Below are 22,352 nucleotides of genomic sequence, written 5' to 3'. Positions count from 1 at the left end.
TCCATGCCCAACCCCCCACTGGTTTTTAAAGCCAGATTTTATGAAGCTTTATTTCCCAGCACTGGAACCCTGGGCTGTGTGGTCTGGCCTGGAGCTGGGATCGCTAGCTCCCCAGTTGTCCCTCCCAGTTTTTATCTGCTGCACATGAATGTGGAACTGCCCATTCCCCTGCCTCCCAACATCACACCAAGTCCTCTCCACCCCTCCTAATGCCATCTGGATGAATGTTTCTTCTTTAAATCTTTGGTTGTGGGACTTCCATACAGTTTGGTATTTCTGGCAGTTCTGGTTGTGTTTTATTTTTAGATTGGTTATTATCCTTATGGGTGTGCAAGGAGGCCAAGAGAGTCTACCTATGCCTCCATCTTAGCCAGAAGTCCCTGTACCACATCTTTATTCAATAGTCCACTAATGGACAATTACTTAGTTTTAATGGTCTTGGCTATTGTAAATAATGCTGCAGTGAACATAGGGGTATGTATATTTTTACAAATAAGTTTTTTTATATTTATCGGGTAAATACCCAGAAGAGGAATTGCTGGATCATATGGTACTTATATTCTTAATTTTTTCAGGAACCCCATACTGTTTTCCATAGTAACTACACCAATTTACAATCCCTACAACAGTGCACAAGGTTTTCCTTTTCTCTACATCCTTTCCAATACTTGTTATTTCTTGTCTTACTGATAATAGCCATTCTAATAGGTGTGAAGTGATATCTCATTTTGGTTTTGATTGGCATTTCACTAATAACTAGTGATGTTGAACTTCTTTTTATATGTCTGTTAGCTATCTTTATGTCTTTCTTGGAGAAATGTTTATTCAGATCTTCTGCCCATTTTTAATTGGGTTGTTGAATTGCATGAGTTCTTTACATATTTTGGATATTAATCCCATGACAGAAGTATTGTTTACAAATATCTTCTTCCATTGGGTTGGTTGCCTATTGCTCTGTTGATAGTTTTTTTGCTGTGCAGAAGACAATGGCACACACCAGCACTTCCATTACCAGAGAACATTCCCACCAATGCCTATCCCTCTGGTCCTTGCTCTAAAGTCAGTCAATTTAATTCCACTCTGTACGACCCCTTCTCTATCTGCTGCCTCTGTGTTGTAGCTTGGAGCTAATGAGTTTGTGTGTGAGCCCTTTGAGAACAGCATCCTCTTCTCCCACAGCCCTTCATCTCTTTTGGATATGATTTATGCTGCTTTTCAAAGCCAGATATTATAGGGACTCCTCTTCCCAGTGCAGCCTGTCTGGACTGGGGAGCTGGTGTGGGGCTTCTGCAGCTGTGGTATCTCTCCCATTTGTGAATTGCCACACTGTGGGTGTGGGACCTGACCAGACCAAATCACTGCCCCTCTTACCTATCTTGACATTGCTTCTTTATATCCTTAGTTACGGGAATTCTGTTCAGCTCATCTTCAGGTGGTTCCCAACAGTGATTGTTCTATTTTGATGTGTTCATGGGAGGAGGTGAGTTCAGGATCTTACTCTACCATCTTGACCTTGCTTCTGTATGACTTGCCATGTATCTATATGATATTAACTGTTGTCAGATACATGATTTACAGATATTTTTCCCTACTTGTAGGTTACCTGTCATTTTGTTGATGGTTTCATTTGCTATACAGAAACTTTTTAGTTTGATGTAGTCCCACTTGTTTATTTTTGCTTTTACTATCAAATCCAAAAAATCATTGCCAAGACTGATGTCCAAGAGAGATCTTATTTTGATCCCTCTGTTAAAATGTCTTCTGGTCTGTCTTCATGTCTTAAATTCAAGTCTTTAACATATTTTGAGTTGATTTTTAAAATATGGGATAAGATAGTGGTCCAGTTTCATCCTTTTGTACATGGCAGTTCAATTTTCACAACACAATTTACTGAAGAAAATATTCTTCCCCATTGGCTCCTTTGTTGTAGATTAATTGACCATATACAGTCATACCTTGATACTTGTCAACTTCAGAACTTGTCAAACCCTTTACTTGTTGCATTTTGACAAGGAAAAAAATGTTTCAGCACTCGGTGCTTGCTCCAGACTCATCACTAGACTTGCTAGAACTTGTATGAGTCACAATGTCATCCTGCAAGAGAAAATGTTTCAGCACTTGGCACTTGTTTGGGATTAGGTTTTGGCACTCCTCACAAGTTCCAGAACAAATTAATGACTACCGAGGTACCACTGTATATATATATTGGTTTATTTCTGGTCCATTGTTTCACGTGTCTGTTTTTATATCAACAATGTACTTTTTATTACTATATCTTTGTAATATAGTTAAAAATTAAGAATCATGTTGCTTCCAGCTTTGTTCTTTTTTCTCATGATTGCTTTAGCTATTTTTATTTGTATGTGTGTGCTTTTATACAAATTTTAGGATTGTTTATTCTATTTCCATGAAAAATGCCATTGGAATTTTGGTAGGGATTGCATTGAATCTATAGTTTGCTTTGGGTAGTATGGACATTTTAATGCTATTAATTCTTCCAGTCAGTTAGCATGGTATATCCTTACACTTGTATCTCATTCCATTTCTTTCATCATTTTTCAGTGTATAGGTCTTTCATCTCCTTGATTAAATTTGTGTATTCTTAAGTATTTTATTCCTTTTGATGTAATTATAAATGAGATTGTTTTCTATTTCTGGTAATTTGTTATTTGTGTATGGAATCACAGCTAATTTTTGTATACTGATTTTGTAGGCTGCATCTTTATGAAAATCATTTACTGGTTCTGAACGTTTTTTTGGTGGAGGTTAGTTTTCATTTAGATTTACCTGCATACAATTCAGTATTTTAAAAATATTAAAGTTTTTTTACATCTGATCATCTCTCTGGGATCATTTTTCTTATGACTAAACTACAATACATTCTTTTGTCAGTCTAAAGGTGGCAAATTGTTGGCTTATTTGAAAATTTCTATATTTTACCTTATTTCTAAAATTATACTTTTTCTGAGTATGGGTTCTACATTAGCAGTTATTTTCTTTCAGCCCATTGAAGATATTCTTCTACTGCCTTTCTGGCTTCCATTGTTGCTGTTGCGTAATCAGTTGACTAATGGGTATTCTTTTTTTTTTTTTTAATTTATTTTTTATTGTTATTCAATTACAGTTGTATGCCTTTTCTCCCCTTCCCTCCCCCCACCCCGGCTGAACCCACCTCCCTCCCCCACCCCACCATCCCCCGCGATTTTGTCCATGTGTCCTTTATAATAGTTCCTGTATTCTTTTGAAAGTAAGAAGTCTGCTTTCTATGTCTACTTTGGCCTCAGTTTTCTGCACATTCACCATAATAGGTCTATGTATAGTTCTTTTTTCCTTTTCCTTTTCTTTTCCTTCACTTTTTAGTGTTCTTAAAAGCCTGTGGATTTTTATATTTCATTATTTCTAGAAAATTCTCAGCCATCTTCATATTGCCTCTTCACCATTCTTTTTCCACTCTTCTTCTGGGACACTGACAATACATGTCAGGTCTTTTCACTATATAATCTCTTACTCTTCAACCTGTGTTTTTAAATATTTTTATCTCTCCATTCTGCATTTTTGATAAATTCTTATTTGTTTATAATTCACTAATTATTCAGCTATGTCCTATTTCTGGTTAAATTCATCAGTTGAACCCTTAATTTTATTTCTATCATTTTTCTCATTTTTATGTTGCTTTCCTGTACAATGGAGATATCTTTAAGCTTTTATTTCATCAAATATAATTAACATAGTCATTTCATAATCTGCATTTGATAATTTCAATATCTAAGTCTTAGAGCCTCTATTTCTATTGTCTGCTATTTCTCACTCATGGAATCAAATTTACTCTGTCTTTGTGGTTTTATGTAGAGATAATTTCAGGCATATGATTAATGTACCTTCTTTTAGAGGAGCCTTACATTTTCTCTGCCAGGTAATTGTGGCTATCAGTCCAGCAAAACAAGTTTTAGAGTTTGAGATTCCATAGACTTGCTAGGAAATTTGAACACTGATTGTAAATCTGTGATAGGCCTGTTCCACCTATGGATAACCCAGCCCTACAGTTGTAGCCTCTTGTGGTCTTAGTTTATTGTATAAGGTGTCTCCTATTAGAAACCTTCTTGGGGGTGAGGGACAAATGGGGAGCTGGGCTTTAATGTCCATACCTTCCTTTCCCTTAATGATTTTTTTAAAATATTTTATTTATTTATTTATTTTTTAGAGAGGAGGGAAGTGAGGGAGAAAAAGAGGAAGAGAAACATCAATGTGCGGTTGCCTCTCACACACCCCCAACTGGGAACCTGGCCTGCAGCCCAGGTACTTGCCCTGACCAGGAATCAAACTGGTGACCCTTTGGTTAGCAGGCCAGCACTCAATCAACTGAGTCACACCAGCCAGGGCTGATTTCTTAATATTTTAAATTCTTAGTAATAATCAACTTTCTAATTGTCTCAAATGTCATAACATTTTTATAAAAAATTACAATTTGAAGCAGGACCCAAATAAATCCACATTGACATTATGTTTTTAATATGGTTTCTAGGCATGTTTTTAATGTATAGGGTTTTTTTTTTTCCTTCCAACTTTATTTTCCTTGCAATTTACTTGATAAAGAAATCTGTTCGACCTAGCATGCAGGGGCATCCAACCCTTTGGTGTCTCTGTGCCAAACTGGAAGAAGAGTTGTCTTGGGCCACACATTAAATACATTGTGACACGTAATCACACATGCAAAAAAATCTCATAATGTTTTAAGTAAATTTATAACTTTGTTTTGGACTGCATTCAGAGCCATCCTGGGCTGCATGTGGCCCGTGGGCCACAGGCTGGACACCCCTGAGAGTTTCTTACAATCTACTTTGTGTTTATTGCAATCCCTTGCTGTAATTTAATGTGTTCCTCTGTTTTCCATACACCTTGTGTATTAGTTTGCTCAGGCTGCTGTAACAAATGCCACAGACTAGGGGGCTTAAATGACAGAAATGTATTTCTTCAGAGTTCTGGAAGCTAGAAGTCCAAGGTCAAAATATTGATGGGATTTATTTATTCTAAGGCACTCTCTCCTTGGCTCATGAATGGGCATTGTCTTCCCATGTCTTCACATGGTTTTCCCCCTGTATGTGTCTGTGTCCTAATCTCCCATTCTGATAAGGATACGAGTCATATTGGAATAGGGCTCACTCTAGTGACCTCATTTAACTCTAATTACCTCTTTAAAGATCCTATCTACAAATATAATCACATTCAGAGGTACTAGAGGTTAGGACTTCAATATATGAATTTGGGAGGTTGGGGGTAAGGGGCAGCATTCAGTGCATAATACCTTGGGTATTGGTAGTCACATCTACAGACTTAATTCATTTTTTTATTTGTTAACATAACTTCATAAATGATGCTATATTCTTCTATAAGTAGTCACGTAATGTTTGGTTGCTTCTTTTTGTGTGTGTGTGTGACATTGTGTGTAGAACAGTAGGAAATAAAGTCAATAGTGTTTATGCCTAAAAGTGGGCATGTAATTTCTCTGTTAGGGGATTGAGCCAAGTAAGTCAGGAGTTGACTTCAGTTCACCACAAACTTCAAATTGCTCTAAGCATAGGTTGCTGTTGCCCTAAGTTTAGGGCTTGGGTGTCAGAGGGTTTTACCTCAGTGTGTTTTCCCCTTAGACTTTCAGCTGCCCCGTGTGCCTACACTATGAAGAAGGTTTTTCCTCAGGATCCGTTTATTGTTCCTCCTTTGGTGGTGGTAAGCTCATGGAGGGAGTAGGCAGGAGTTCTCTGTTGTGTAGGTCCAGCCTCAGTTTAGTGAGGTCCTGTATGCCTTTGGAAGGGCTTTCTTAGAATTCTTGCTCTTCCTCCCTTGGCAGCCAAGCTCTACCTTGTCTTATGTAATTGGTCTTGGACAGGAGTTTTCTGCTTCTCTTTCAGTGCAAGAAGCAGTTATCTGCTTGGTATTGGTGTAGGCCTAACCTTGGCCACAAAACCTTTTCCTGCTCCTGGCCCAGGGATGTTTTTCTTTCTACCTCCTTCTTAAGCCACACAGTGTCTTTTGCTTGTGACCTGAGGCAATGGTTAGCTTATCCCTTCCTTTTTTGTTGATGCTTTTGCTTTGGAGGAGAGAAGGGTTCAGGAAGCAGGTTGTGTTTAGTACCTGTTTGCAGTAGAAGTTGGTTACCTCCCACAGACCTGTATGCACTAGTCTTTTTTTAAAAAATTAATTTATTTATTTTTATTCAGTTACGATTGTCTGCATTTTCTCCCCTTCCCTCCACCCCACTGTACTAGTCTTCCAGAGCACCTGGTAGAGGCCTGTGGAAGAGTTGCAAGTGAATGCTCTCACTTGGCTATTAACTTTCTGTTAAATTTGTAGTTGATTTCCTTTTACAGGCTTTTATAGTGGCTGCCTCTTTCTCCTGTGCACTTCTAAAGGTGAGACAGTCATGAGGCCCCTCTCTCCTTGGAAAGATTGGTTCCTCTTTGGACCTTAGGGGTACTACATTGTTATTTAACCTTAGCTCTCTAGGGCATTCAAGAAAAATGATAGTTTCATAGGTTATCCATTTTTAAAATTGTTTAGGTAGGAGTGAGAGTCTTAATAGCTTTCTACATCCTAGTTGGAAGGAAAGAAAAAATATTCTGAATCTTAACATTTCTTTTTTTCCCGTTTCCATTTCTCTTCAAGGTGTTTTGTTCTGTTTATTGAGTCTTGTGTTCATTTCTAAAATAAACTTATTCCTAATTTTGTTCTGTCACCTCAATTCTAATTTCTAATTTTACTGTTCTTTTATATCTATCTTTCCAAAAATGTTCTTTCCTTTTGGCTCATTTTAAAATATTAGGTTACATAATATCTATCTGTTTTATAGACATACCTGTTTTATAGGCATATTTTTTATTGTAGGAATGTTATTCTGCTTACTTTTTAAAACATTTTTTATTGTTATTCTATTACAGTTGTCCCACTTTTTCCCCCTTTGCCTTCCTCTACCCATCCCACCCCCTGCTCCCACAGTTGATTCCTACACTGTTGTCTATGGGATTCAACCACAATCCTCTTATGTTGATCATTTTAGCTGAAATTCATGTTTCTGAACTTTTAGGAGGAATGGATGAGTTGGAGTAACTTTTTTAGCTTCCTGACTCTATTGATTCCACTTATGTTTTTTTCATGAAGTCTTCAAAAATATGGTTTCATACTCTGAGAACTCTTGATCTGTTCCCCTCCCTCACATTTACCTGGGTGCTCTGGCTTGCTCTCATGTAGTGCTCCAGCATGTGTTTTCTCTTATCCCTCTCTCACTCAGTTTGAATTACCTTGATTTCAGTTTCTTCTTGTTGTGGTTTTGGGTTGGCCAAAAAGTCCATTTAGTTTTTCCATAAAATAAAAGACACATTTTTTCCTTTTCATCAATAACTTTAATTGATTTGGATATTTTGAGTATGCTGGCTATCTCCTGCTATTGGCTTATAGTGGGTAGAGGCCAGGGGTGCTGCTCAACATCTTCCAATGCATAAGACAGCTCCACAGCAAGGAATTACTTGGCCAAAATGTCAACAGTACCAAGAAACTTCCCAAACTACTTTTGACACATGCGATCAGTCACAGCACCTTCTCCATACACTGCACAAATCTTTTTGTGCATTTCAGTTGCGTTTTTATCTTTCTTGAAGTAATAAAGCATAATAGGCCAAAATGTTGTGTATTTTCTTCCATTTTAAATATTAAAATGGCTGCGCAAAAATTCACCAATTTTAATGTTTTTTTATATGCACACTGATATGTAGCTGTCACTATACAATCTAACAAAGTTGTTTCGAATAAACTTAAAGACAACTAAGTACTAGTAGAGCCATTGTACAGAAAAAACTAAATGAACTTTTTGACCAGCCCAATATTTTGTCCTAAAAGGGAACGTTCATTCCAGTCCTTTCAGGTCTTACTTTGCCTTGCTCCCTAGTTCCCTGACCCATAATTAGAGCATGCAAATCCTCTCCTAGTTTCAGCTGTTCTCAAATACGTGTTTTCAAGCACATCTTACACTTCTTCGTCTCAAATACTTGGTTTTAATGGTTTGTGGATTTGATGGTTTGTCCCTTTCTGCTCATATTTTGAGGTTTGTGAAGATATCTAGTTTTTTAAATAGATCTTGTTTGTGGATTTTGCATTTGTCACTCTAGTCATTCTGTTTTCATGAGGTAATTATGAGAGATTTAAAAAGGGAGCTTCTAATATAATTTTCCCAGAATTACTTTATCCTCACTTTTGAATGATAGTTTAGCTGGATATAGAAACCTGCACTAGTTCTTTTCTCTCAGTACCCTGTGGCTGTTACTTCAATGTCTCCTGTATCTGTTCTTGCTGATTTAAAAAAATATCTGCTCAGTCTTAATTGTTGTATCTTTGCCAAACATTAAATGTAAAAGAAAAATCTTAAAAGCCATTAAGAAGAAAAATAGCTTTATAGGTTACCTATAATTTATTTATTTCATTTATCTTTCTTGGCATGTCATATGTACTTTCTATCTGAAGAGTTATTTTTCCATTCTGGAAAATGGCCATATCATTATCTCTGTGATTATCACTTATTAATGAATTTAAACTCAGGTACTGTATAGAATTTTTAATTTGATTATTTTCTTCAGTCATACCTGTCTGCTTTTATTTCATAATTATTAGTTGTTAATGGAGCATAGGCCATTACATTTTAAGTAAATCCATCTCTTGATCATTAAATTGTGGGTTATCTTGCTATTCTTTTTCACATGATTTGGAATTTTAATTTGGAGGCTTACATTAATGGAAAATCCCACACCCCACATCTGTTTTTATACTCACCTCTTTCTTTAGTGGCTTTTCAGTGGTCTCTACCCTGGCCTTAAAGGCTTGGTAAAAGTCACCCATGAAACATTCTGGCATAGTACTTTTCTTGTGAGAAAAGGAGAGGTCTACTTTTATATCCATTTGATAGCAAAAAAAAAAAAAAGATGCCCTATAGAGCAGACCAATTAAATGGAGCTTTAGAAGTTTGTATCTCTTTTTTCCTGAACTCAACTTCCTTCTATTGCATTTATATATGAGGGGGGATGCAAAAAACCTGGGATTTATTTATTAATTTTTTAAATTTATTCTTACATGTTTAAACTTCATTCACTTCCAAAGTACTCTCCATTTGATGCAATACACCTATTGAGACATTTTTTCCATTGCTCAAAACAGTTTTTGAATTCATTGATTATTTTGATGCCTTTTAGTGCTTCTGCCGTTTTTTTGTTTCACCTCTTCCACATTGACAAAGCATTTCTCTTTGAGGACTTTTTTTCATTCAAGGAAACCAAAAAAGTTACTAGGGGTGAGATTGGGTGAATAGGGAGGGTGGGGCACAGGGTCATGCTGTTTTTGCTCAAAAACTGCTGAACACTCAGTGTGGTGTGGGCAGGTACGCTCATAAATCACCCATCATGAAATGGGCAAATGTGTTGAGTGTTCAAGAAAAATTCACTGAAGCTGAACGCAGTCTCTCATGGGTTCCTAGAACACTCACCTAGCAGTGGAAGCCTGTACTACAAAGGGGCCCACTCTCCAGAACATAATTCCATTTTTTGGGGGGGGGGGTGGTATGTAACAAAATGAAAATGTATGTAACAAAATGAAATGTCTTTATTGACATGAGATTTTTACAGAAAAAAAATAAAAATATTCCATATTTTTTTTTTCCCCCATGAGCCCAATTGAAGAAACCAGCTAGTAAAGACTGAAGACAAATTTCAGACTTCATATTTATCTAAAACTATTAGGGTTATATTCTGATGTTTTTTTCCAGGTTTGGGGTGTGGCCTACATACACTACATTTTGATTAGAAAAACATAAGCAGTTGATTTCAAATAACTACTTAATATCACCCTTCAATTTGGAGGACAGCTAAACAGGTTTTAACTGGTACTTCCAAATTCCTAAACTGTTTTTATTACACTCATATTCTCTCCTAAAAAGAAACCATTTGCCTAATGGAGTTGTTATTCTTTCCAATTTCATTTTTTCAATGACTTCTATTTGCCATTAGTATCTGCTAAAAATGTCCCTATCCTTTTATTTTAGGGATGGTTTGGGGACTGAAATATTTTTAAAGTGTTTGACCTTGGTTCTATATAATTATTTTTGTACTCACTCATTTAAGACTTCTCCTCCCATAAAAAGCATAAAGGTGAAGGTGAATACCCTTTCCTTCATTCATTCTTAACTTACTCACTCAAACATTAAATGTAAATGTAGGGTAGGAGGCTGTGCAAGGATAAGACACACACATGGATCACTGCCAAACAAGGCCTTACATGGGCAGTTATAAGGGGTCAGAAAAGGGACTGGGCAGATGTGGTATGTCATGAAGTAAATGACATTAGTTAATCCTTTAAATGTAGAAGGGACAGTATAAGGTGTGTTTGGAAAGCAGGCTAGTTTTAGTGGAGTAGGTTATCTGCAGATAGGCATAATGGGAAAGTTACCCCAGAACAAATCTTGAGAGTTTTGAAAGCAGGTAATGAGTTAACACTTTAAGCATTTCACTTATCATGGATATATTCTATACCCAATTAAAGTAGGAACAAATTTTTGCCAAAATAACATATAAATAAAAACATAATTTAAGTTTAGCAAGAGTGACTAGTTTCTGTTGGAGCCTGATTTTTATCATTCCTCTGTATTACTCAGTGCAGGAATTCATCTGAGTGAGTACCATGCTTTCAGATTAATGGATTTCTTTCAGCCATGTTTAGTTAGCCTGAAAAATGATCTGTGTGAAGGATAGCATTGAAATAAAGTAGGTTTAAAGAAAAAGACTTGAATAACTTAAGAGAGGAGAGCTAAAACAGTATTTTTCCCTCTATGTGGCATTATGGAAAGGCAAAAAAATGCCTAGAAGAATTTATGGATTTGTCTACCTTTTACCTCTGATCAATGTGAGTAAGCTAAAGGGTAAATTAGTTGCAACCCTTAACCCTAAGAGTTAATCAGCACCATATCATGTACAGATAAATCTGAATCCTGTGTTAATTCAAACCTTTTGGGAAATTTCATAAGTGTAGGTAGCACTTTAGAAAGGTATGCAGGACTCTTACCTCATACCCTTTCCAGCTGAGAACTCTAAAAATACAAGACAAAATACATGAAAGAATGTTTCTCAAGACACTGGATATCACACAGTGGAGGACAATGATCCCTGAGTCGTGAGAAACAAGTAAGGTAAGCCTCGTGATTATCTCCCGTTACTGCTGTGAGAGTTTCCAGGCCATGGCATTGGGTGGGGAACCTATGTGGAACCCAGCAGACTACCTGAGTCTAGGTAGACCAAGGCAGCTAGAATTTACAGGACAGAGAGTATCAGAAAGGAGAAACCACTTGAAATCTTCATAGGATCCTCTATAAATATTTAGAAAGGAGCTACCAGTGCATGCATGTTAGGAAACTATTTGAGGCTGGGAAAGAACCATCCCAAAGGATAAGAGGGAACAGCTCCCGATGTTCAGTAATGGTAGGGAACAGTTTGTGGGACACAATCAACAGAAACCAACTCAGAACTTTGGTAGATGTTAGCAAAGTACAACAATAAAGCAGTCATTCTAACTCTTATATGTTCAAAATTAAGTGCAAACATGGAAGGTATGAGAAAGACCCAAATCAAACTGGAGGTGTAAACTGTAATATCTGAGATGAAAAATACACTGGATGGGATTAATGGCAGATTAGAAAAAAAGATTAGTGGACTTGAAGACACAGCATTGGAAACTATCAAAACTGAAGCACATAGAAAAAAGAGTAACACCGCCCCCCCCCCCCCCCCACCGCCCAATACACATACACACACAGGCAGACACATACCCAGAGGTAAGCTACAGGTTAACTTCAAATGTTCTCAGGCATATATAACTGGGGTCTCAGAGGCAGGAGGTTGGAGGGGGGGGGCATGGTGAAGGGACAGAAAAATTATATTAGAAGGAGTAATGGCTGAAGCTCAACAAACTCTAAGAACAAAAGACAAATAAAACTACTCCAAGGCACATCATAATCAAAACATGATGTGATAATGAGAAAAATCTTAAAAGAAACTAGAGAAAAAAGGTACATTAAAAATAAAGATGACAGCTGATTTCTTATTGGAAACTATTCAGATTAGGTAACAGTGGAACAATATCTTTACAATATTGAAAGAAACAAATTCAACTCAATACAAATCAGACTTTGAAAACTATTGAAACAATGTCAAACTTAGAACCATATAACAAAGAAATCAAACACAGACACTATATTCTATCTATAGACAATATGCCAAAGCTACATTTATATGTTGTTATCCTCAGAGAAAAGGAAAAATCACCCACTAGTCATCCTCCACAGACTGAACTAGCTTTCTGGCCTTAGTATCAGCAGGCTTATTTCCAATACTACCGCTGTTTCTGATTTAAAAAGGAGAAAGTTCACAGCCATAGCCTCATAAAGCCTCGTGAGTCCTTGTATGTAGAGGCCATCATAGAAACACTCTACACAACCCTTTTCTCTGGGCTAATTGTTTTTACTCACATGCTCCCATGCCTCTTCCAGAGGTTTATTTTGCAGGTTACTAGAATAATAGTAATTTTTTTATAACCCATCCTGTGTTTTGGGGAAGATTCTCTTGCAGCATTCCTTCGTGTTTATTCCTCTTTCAGTTTTGTTTCATGTACAATTCATTCACTCTCAGCTTTGGTTTAGATGCTACAACCTAGACCTGAATATCTGAACCACCTCCAAACAGGCAGTGGAAGTGGGCAAATTGTCAAAACCTAGCCCATTTTATTTACTCTGTAACCTCAGACGTCTAAGCTTCTTACCGATCAAGACATGGTGAAGCAGGAGTATGTCTAATTACAAACAAAAGCAACCTAAAAGCCATCCTGTCCTTTGACCAAATTAATCACTAGAAGTTGGGTGCTGAACGACTGAAATGCAAACTCCTATCCTGTACTCCTGTACAACTCGTGAGCAGAAGCTCCCTGAAGGATCTCTGGGCCCTCGAAGCTATGAACAGACAGGGAAACATCAAATATTAATGTCTGGCAATGGCTTGGTGGAACTGATTTGTACAACTGCAGTCCCTAAATCCTCTGTGAAATAGAGAGTTAGAAAGCTGCAATTGCAGGGAAACTACAACAAGTGGAGAGTTAATACAATAATAGCAATAGATATTTAGCACTCAGTAGGTGCGATGGAAACATTTTACATATAATTTATTTAATCTTCACAAAACCCCTGTAACACAGATACCATTCTCCCCATTTTACGATAAGAATAAGTAACACAAACGAAGTACAGTAGTGGAGGCAGAATTTGAATCCTTTGAGTCTGACTCCTGAGCCTACACTCTCAACCACTTTTCTTTTGTGTCTCTCAGGAAATAGTGTGGTGGGAAGAAGGCACACTGGACAAAAGCTAAGCACATGGTTAGTACCTTTTCCTTTCACTCATTACCTCACTGTCCTGAACACCTGGGACAGATGTCACCCACTTTGCTTACCTTCTAGTTCATTTTGAGAAACAATAAAGAAGTAATTTTACAAAATATTTCCAAGTGTCATCCAAATATAAGGCCTACAAGGGAGTCTAAAAGACAGCAGCAATGCATAAGGGGGCTTAGGAAAGAGGAGTGTATTGCAAGTATCAAGACACGGAGTACCAAGTATCTAAAACAGACTTTTGGTATTATAGACTATTGGCTGATGCCTTTATCTCTTGTTAGTCTTAGATGTTTCTTAGCACTCATTTCTCAAGCCAAGGGATCTTGGCCTAAGAATAAGAGAGTTCATCTGAAAGTTTTCATTCCTGTGTTAATTAGGGATTCCTAAGTTGGATTAAATCGTCTCTTTGTCCCACATATGATAAGAAATGAAGCAGTCATAAAGGATAAAAACATTTATTTTTGCACCTGTAATTTAAAAAGAAAACTGGAGAAGACAAAGCAGAATCAAAACTAATTGGCTAAGACATCATAAAAACATATGCCTCTAGTTTAAACAAGAATGAAGGCGAGAGAGAGGGAAGAAGGAAGGAAAGGAGGAAGGGAGGAAGGAAGGAGGAGGGAGGAAAATGCACACATTTGCTATGAAGTAAAAAAGTAATGGAAAGTTGCCTCTATTTTAATGGCCCTGAGAACACTAAATTTCTTTGCAAGTTTCCCCATGGCCTTGGCTGGTCCACCCCCAGCAGCAATGTACAAAGACTGCGCGTGCACATCTGTCTTGCTGTACTTCAGGCTGCAGAGCAGCAGGTGTAAACTTTTCATCCTTCACCTTTGACTCTTAAACTGCTTGTGCTCTTGTAACTTAAAATCTAAACTTCTTAAAAATGATATTTGTAAGATCATTAGTCTATAACAGGAGCTAGGCACTTTGCTTTAATTCTTTAAAGCAAAATTAGAAACAGCTACCTAACACACATCCACCACTTTACATTTTCTGGAAGGTGGGGGCACTGTTAATTCCAAGGAGATTAATATCCACATGAGCATGATCTTGAAGCCAGATTGGAAGAGACTTTTTTTCCCTTAAGAAAAAAGCTTTCCTAGTAACAGAGAGTCCCTTACTCAACCTTTTCTCAATGTAATTTAGGTGCTTGGCGATTTTATGATACAAAGGGCTCTACCATCACTAAGATTTTGTCTTATTTTCTGCTTAAAAAAATAGATCTTTAGAAGAATTTGAATTTTAGTCACCTTGTTCCAAAGAGCTGAGGTGGCAAAACCTCTCTGCAAATCTAGTTCCGTTTAAAACATCTCAGTGTGATTCTGCCAGATCCTAAAATAATTATAGCTTAGAAAGGCAGGTGTGGTGTTGGGTCTGAACAATTTTTACCACTGTACCTTTTTGTGGGGTCAGAAGAAAGGTCAGTGATATAACTGTGTGCCAAGAAAACATACCGAGATCGGAGCCATCTGCTTCTGCAGGAACACCCAAAGGAAGGGTGCAATGCCTGGGGAGAGATCACGGTTTCATGAGGGACAGTGACACTACTTGTTTGGCATAAAGAATTCAGCACTGGCAAGGGCACAAACTCTTTCTTTCTGAGCACTTTTAACACCTGTGCCAATTGTAGAATTGAGATTTTGTGTTAATAAGATCACTGCTTCTTGAATGCCTGCTGCAGGAAGGACAGAAAAGAACTTGGTTAACAAACTCTTGTGCTGTCCAACACAAGAGTTTCATTTTCATAGCACAACTCCTGGGGTAGAGAAGAACCCTACTGGTCCAGGGCAGCTGCTGCAGACCTTGCAAGGACAGCCTGTGATGGCATCCAAGCCCAGCTGCAAAAGTTTTATAAATTATTTATCAGCTGTGGCTATAAATTAGAGATGAATGGAAGGCCTTTGGGCCTATCTTATACTCATTAATGATTTTCAGGCATAAGAGCACTGAGTATTGTATGTAAGAATTACTAATGCTGCTACTATTTTACAGACTGTTCTTATCTCAAATTCTTCTCTAACAGGGAGTTAGGAGAGTCCTTTTCTAGGCAAGGTAAATGTAATCAATAATCCACTTAATTCAACTCACCTTTTTCATCCTCCCGTCATAAACACTGGAGCCACTTCCCATTTCAGAGAGGTTGAACTTACCTCTCTCCTGGCCATCAGCAAAGTTTTTGCTTATGGTTGCATCAGGTGTCTAACATTCTGAATTAAAAATGTACGTGATAGCCCTGGCTGGTGTGGCTCAGTGGATTGCGTGCCAGCCTGTGAACCAAAGGGTCACCAGTTTGATTCATAGTCAGAACACATGTGTGGGCTGCAGGCCAGGTCCCCAGTAGGGGGCGTGTGGGAGGCAATCACACAATGATGTTTCTCTCCTCCTCTTTCCCCTCTAAAAATAAATAAATAAAATCTTTAAAAAATAAAAATGTAAGTGCTATTAGGGCTCTCTGGGGCCAAATATTATGTAAGCTGTCAGACTTACTCTTCTCAATAAAATAAACTAGTCAGCTTCATGACCAAAACCTCTGATATTTGAATGAGTGCCAAAAAACTAGGAATACAAGGCCCCATTTCCCAAGAGTTTATGCACTTTGGAATAAGTATCCCTGTACCCCCAACCCCGATACTGTTCAAATTTACACTTTGTTGGTCATCAACCTCTTTATCACACGTGCACGAACACAAAATCTGCTGACAGAGACAAGAACTTTTGCTCATATTTTTTTTAATGTATCACAATGAGCAGGAAACATACTTGATGAAATATTTTCAAAGGAGTATATTCAATTACCATCTACAATCAACTTAACTATGACAACAAAGTTTTTGTGACAAATTTTTTTCAGTTTGAAAGTTCCATGTGGTTCTGTTTGTTAGTCTCCATGTATTTTGGTACAGTTCGAGATCAGCATTGTTACAGTAACAAAAAAGCTAACAAGACTACATTATAGAAAAACACCAAGAACATCATTTTTGGTTTCACTTGCTCTATTTTTTTTTGTTATTTTTTTTGTTTGTTTTTTTGTACATTGCAAAGGCTGTTCATATACCTCTTCACCTCAGGGTCATGTTCATTTATGCTTTCTTTCCTACCCAAACTTGCCCCCCTCCCCCCAAAGAAAGTAAACAAACAAAAAAGTCTAGTCAAAGCTTTGTTTCACAGTGGGCAGTATCTCAGCGCCAACAACCAACCAACTCAATTTATGCTATTTAAAATGTTTTAATTTATTATTTAAAAAAAATATATGTCCATGAACATCAAGTGCACTGGCTTGGGTCACTGCCTCTCTCCTGCAACTTCCTGCCATGCCTGATAAACTCAGGGTTAAACACATGCCGTCTGTTTTACTTTTGCTTTCAATCCTGTAAAACTTTGGCCACATTCATCTCTTTAAATAGCTTTTAATTAAAAAAAAAAAAAAAAACCTTCCTAAACTTTTCCGTTCATGTGTGTGTGTGTGTGTGTGTGTTTTCTTCTTAAGTTTCTTTTTGGAAGGATGGAGGAACAATGGATGAAATAACTCCCATTCTGTGGGTCAATGGTGCTGAGACCGACTGCTGTCTATCACCAACCCACACTGTGGAGTATTTGAAAAAAACAAAACAAAAAGAACCCACCAACCAAAACATGAAGTGTGAATAGACGTGAAGAATTAATTTAAAAAGTGAGTTGAGATATCCTATTCAGCTACCTACTATGTAGCAGACAGGAGTAAATTCTCTGAAGGAGACCAATCTGAACAGTTGAGCATTGTAGTGAACTCATACTTTGTAAATGATACTGGTCACAGCCAGGGTGGATGTTAGCCCACAAACATCTTAAGCTCATGTTTGGCTTCTAATTTTCACCATCACTGACTGCTTTGCTACTTCTGGGTTAATGCTGAGAATTATTTTTTTCTTTTTCGAATGAACATATATGTGGGCAGTAGAGTTGTTGAGGAAAGCATTAAGTGTGCATCCAACTCCAGGTTGAAACAACCACATAACCCCCTCTGAGGAACACTAGTTGGTGGAAGCATGCTTAGCCTATCTACCCAACCAACCGCCTTGCTGTTGCCAAATAGCCCCACAGGTCAAGGCGTGGCATAACAAAACACTGACAGTCACTCTGTCTCACAGAGGGAGGATGGCATAGTAGCTCAAAAAAAGAGAGAGCGAGAGAGAAAAGGAAAAAAACCACTGGGGAGGGGTGGCAACATTACAAGGAAATGAACTTAAAGTTGAGGGGGGCAGGAAAGGGATAGAAATTGCACTATTACCAAGCAATATCTTTCTTTTAAAAATGTTTACAGAAAAGACCTACCAGAATTTGACAGGTAAAGCTAGTGTTAAATTGTTAATTGGTATCACATAAAGAACCAAAAACAAACAATTTTTTTCTATATGATACAGACACAGAGTAACATACAACAGTTAAATGGCAAAAAATATATATATATTTCATAGAGTTACAAACAAGATAAAATAATGGAAAACAAAAAAACTGTACAAACTTTAAAATTTAAAAATGTTCATCTCAAACACAGGGAGAAATACAAGACTTCTTGTTAAAAGAAAAGTTTGTTAAAACAGCAAATGTTTTGCGTACTTGTTTTTGACACCTTATGCTACAACTGGATACTGGTATGAATAGTTAGATGGTATTCTTTAGTATTTCTACTTAAAAAATTAAAAAAGGAATTTGCACTGTGCATCAGCCTAGTTAGAAATATATACAACAGTTCAGGATCTACTCTTTCGTTAAACTAAAAACAAATTCATAAAAATAAAATAGTCCCGGCTAAAAAAGAATAGAGAAAAAAAAAGAAATCCATTTTCAGATCTTGGAATGCTCCAGTCTTTTGCAAAGTTGATGAGTGGCTTCAGCAGTGGGGAAAGAAGCCCGAAAGGTGACCAATGGAACCTGCATTCACAGTCTTCAAAGTTCCCTTTTGAAACCTAAGGAAGAGAATGAAGGGGAGAAGGATTTCACACATTCCGGGCAAGGGGAGATTGTTTCTGTTGATGTTTGGCTATGAAAGTGAAACAGCAAAGCATCTATTTGTTTCCAAAATCTACATTATAGCAGCACAAAGTTTTCCTTTCAAAGTTCAGACCATTTTTTTAGATGAAAAAGGGTGTATGGTGCTGTTGTGTTGTGTTACAGGAATACGGATATTAACATAAACACAAGTGCCTCTTTCTTTTTTTGCTCTCGGTACATTGCTATCTGCTTCTTTGTTGGCTGCGCTCTGGATCACTCGCCACTCAGACTGCCTAACACAAGGACAAAACTTTGAAGTACAAAATGTGTCTTTTGGTATATGGAATTGTCATCAACAACTGCCTCTCTGCTTACAGAAGAAGCACATAACAACCTGGGAATCTTTTGTTTTACTCTTCTTTTATTAAACTAAGTCTTGTTTGTTTAAATCAGAAACAAATTCTCAAGTAACAAGAACCCTTTCCCTTTTTTCCTGCATCAGCAGTGAAAGGGTGTGTCTTTGGATTTTATTTAAAGCATGAAATTTCTTTTTCTGAGAGGAAAGAAAACAAAACAAAAACCAAATCCCTAACCAAAAACTTTTTTAGAAAAGAAAAGCACACAGTCCAATTACACAAATTGAAACAAATGTTTTAGCTTAGGAAAATAATATTTGAAGCATCTACCAAACAAGGAGGTTAAAAAGGGGTGAAAAGAAAAGCCAAAGGAAGGATAAATTAAAAATAAATGCACAAGGCTAACAGACACAGGTAACTAGAATTATATGCCTTTAAAAAGTTTCAACTCCCCAACCAAAAATAATCTGTGAGGATCCTAATGACCCCTAGAACCCTTTGAAATTCTTTCTTTAGTTTTATAAAATAATTCTGCAGCTACCCCCTAAGAAATGAAGGCAGCTACCTTAAGTGGGAGATTATAGGGTGGGAGGTGGGAGGAGGAAAGAGAAAGTGGAATTGGGGGACAAAGGGGAGAAAAGTTTAGGCGAATCAACGGATTGCAATCTATCTGCTAGGAATGAACAAGACAACATCAAATGAGGAGCTGTCAGCTGGACCATACAAAAAGCTAAATGTACACAAAAGGTTTTTTTTTTCCTTTTAAATCTACCATACTGCTTCAGTTCATTTCCAATGCAACAATCTACTCAACACCAAAAATGGTCATATCTATCATAAATACAGAAAGTCAGTTTTTAAAACTTTTTTTTTTTTAAGCTACAAGTCCTCAACACTCTTTGTGTGTGGGTTTTTTTTTTACTGAAAGTGGGAGTGCTTAACTTTTCACCTTGAAATTGGCTTCAGCAGAAAAGCTATCCTTAAAATCCCCAGAAAGCTAAAGCAGTTCACATTGTTTTTCTCAAATACTTTCTGCCCGTTTTTAAATTAAGAAACAAAAAATTTTTCTGGAACAAAAACAAAGAAAACCAAAAAAATATATTTTAAAACAATGATTCTGAAAACAGAACAAAGTGTGAGCGATTGACCTGAGAATAAAAAGACATTACATTTCTTTTTTTCTTTTAGCAAGCCATTGGTATCTGAATGCTAAGATAGCAAGAAATTTAAAACTGGAACAAGGTGGACTGCTTTCCCATACAGTGCATGCCGGGCTCCTCTGTGCTATCAACGTGGGGCGTTTATTGAAAAGGGGCAAATATACAAGGGGTTTAAGCTCCGAAGACGTTAGGGAGGCCCTGTGGACTCTGTTTCCCAGACCAATAGTACCTTCAAAAGGACACAATGTAACAGGGTTTGGGGTGGGTTTTTTTTTTTTTTAATATATTAAAAGAAAAAAGACAAGAATGTAAAATCACCGGCATAGATAGGTATATGGGAAAACAACCCACGCTTTTTCTTTTTTTTTCCTTTTTTTTTCTTTTTTTTTTTTTCCTTTTTTTGGTTAGAAGCTTTGGAATTGCAGTTAGTCTGTTTTTGAAATTGGTTTGTTATTAATTTTTTATTTAAATTCATTTGTTTGTATTGTTCATCTTCAAAGCTTACAATCTGAAGGTGTCCGTTCCTACACTGGTCAGACCACTGTCCTTGGGGCAGCTGGGGTCTTTGGGACCCTCCACCGGGCTCGCCGGTCCGTCGGACTTTTGGCTGAGATCCGTGTCAGACTCCTCCGAATAGTCGTCTGTTGGCATCGAGGGCTGAACCCCTGAGGTGCTGCATGAACTTGAGGTAACCGTTGAAGATGAGGAGAGAGGAGGAAAAGAAGGGGGCTTCGCGGCCGAAGCCCGGGAGACCACTTGCGGCCAAGACTTCCTGGAGGCGTGGGGGGAAGCGGAGGACGAGGAGGGGGCGGCGGCCGACGGGGGAGGGGGGCTGTCGTTTGAGTGAGCGGCAGACTGCGAGGTAGATGCGGTGCTAGGATCGGGGAAGCAGGCAGAGTGAGGTAATAAACTAGGGTGCTCTTTGGCGTTTCTTGCTGCTCTCGTGATTGTTCTGTGTTTGTGCAAGGCCGACTCGAGATGTTGACTCAGAGCTTCCTCCCCACAGAGCGCGCTCTCGCAGGCCAGGCAGTGGTACGAGCCGCCGCCACTGCCGCCACCGCCGCTGCCGCCGCCACTGCCGCCGCCCGTGGGGACGTGAAGCACCATCTCTTGCAGGTTCACCACAGACTGGCCGAAGAAGCAGAGGGACTTCAGGTGGCTCCTCGCTGCCTCCTCGTCACCGAAGCCCGCCTGGCACTTGCGGCAGACCAACTTGTACTGCACCTTTGGAACAATGAAGGGGTCATAGAGGGAGTCCACACTTTTGCTTTCTGCTTCTGGCTCTTCGGGGGGTTTCGGCAGGAGGGGGGACACCTCACGGGGTGCGTTTTTCTGCTCTTCTGGTTTGGGGGATTCTTTGGCAGGGTCTTTGTCTGGGGAAGCAGCCCCAGGGGGGACTGGGGTTTGGCTTGCTTTGGGCTGCTGCTGCTGCTGCACTTTTTGCTGCTGCTGCTGTTGTATTTGCCGCTGCTGTTGCTGCTGCTGGATCGCCTCCTGCAGACTCTGCTGGTATTGCTGGTACTGCTGCAGTAGGGAGCCCGGGGACAGCCCCATCAAGGCCTGTGACAGCGCAGGGCTGTAGGGGAACAGGCCTTCCATGCCATACATAGGCTGTATGTACCCACTCTGCAGGGCGCCAGGGATCTGGGGGGCATAATAAGGAGAGAAGCCTGGTACAAAGTAAGGAAGGAATTGGCTCGTGAGCAACGCTGTGGGGTCCGAAGTCAAGGCTGCCTGCAGGGCCTGCAGCTGTGCAGGGTCCACTGCATACTCCATGGTGGGCAGCGGGGCTGAGATCGTGGCTGCAGTTGCTGTGGGGGCCTCTCCTTTCTCCTTCTTGGGGACAGGTAGGGCTTCCCCTTTCCCTTTATGTGCCTTTTCCTTCTCCTTTACCTTCTCACTGTCTTTGTCCTTGCGTTGCTGTTGCTGCTGTTGTGGTGGGAGCTGTGGCGCAGGTGGCGGCTGGGCTGCTGGCGGCGGCTGCACCTGTGGCTGCTGCTGCTGGGTTTGGGGGGGTTGCTGAGGGGCCATCGCCATGGTGGCTTGTGCTGGGGTTGGGGAGCTCAGCGACGCTGAGGACGGTTTATTTGGTAATCCAGATGTGGGGAGGCCAGGGGAAGGAACTGTTGTGCTGGGCAGACCCATCAAGTTCGGTTTTGGAGACGTTAAAGCTGAAAAGAATGAAGACAGAGAAATCATGTGTCAGTCTGGGTGAGGAGGCTGAAGCTCAAGATGTTTGACTTGAGTCACCGGCACCAAGTCTGAGGTCTCAAGAGTTAGACTTGAAGGATACTTTCAAAACTGATGTTTTCAACAGAGGTGTCGACCAGGCTCAGGGTTGGAGAGCCCTGTATTCTAATCCAGACCCAGTCCTGGGTCAGCTCCCATACTTCCCCTT

The 22,352-nt window shown here is 38.9% G+C and overlaps 1 protein-coding gene and 1 long non-coding RNA gene across 4 annotated transcripts in view; one reads left to right on the top strand and one right to left on the bottom strand.

Annotated features, from left to right (window-relative positions):
* LOC123479325 (uncharacterized) overlaps positions 1 to 22,352 on the top strand; it is a 92,010-nt gene that overhangs the window by 58,838 nt on the left and 10,820 nt on the right. The window lies entirely within an intron of this gene.
* ZFHX3 (zinc finger homeobox 3) overlaps positions 16,414 to 22,352 on the bottom strand; it is a 243,285-nt gene continuing 237,346 nt past the window's right edge. For all 3 annotated transcript variants that reach the window (XM_053915613.2, XM_024556133.4, XM_045191882.3), the window contains one exon: positions 16,414 to 22,125. In XM_053915613.2, coding sequence (XP_053771588.1) covers positions 20,456 to 22,125 — 1,670 coding nt within the window. In that variant the 3' untranslated portion in view covers positions 16,414 to 20,455. The remainder of the gene's footprint in view (positions 22,126 to 22,352) is intronic.

This window comes from Desmodus rotundus, chromosome 12, assembly GCF_022682495.2.
Source record: "Desmodus rotundus isolate HL8 chromosome 12, HLdesRot8A.1, whole genome shotgun sequence".
Lineage (NCBI taxonomy): Eukaryota > Metazoa > Chordata > Mammalia > Chiroptera > Phyllostomidae > Desmodus > Desmodus rotundus.
The sequence above is the reverse complement of the archived record's forward strand: the minus strand, read 5'-3'. Positions and strand labels throughout refer to the sequence as shown.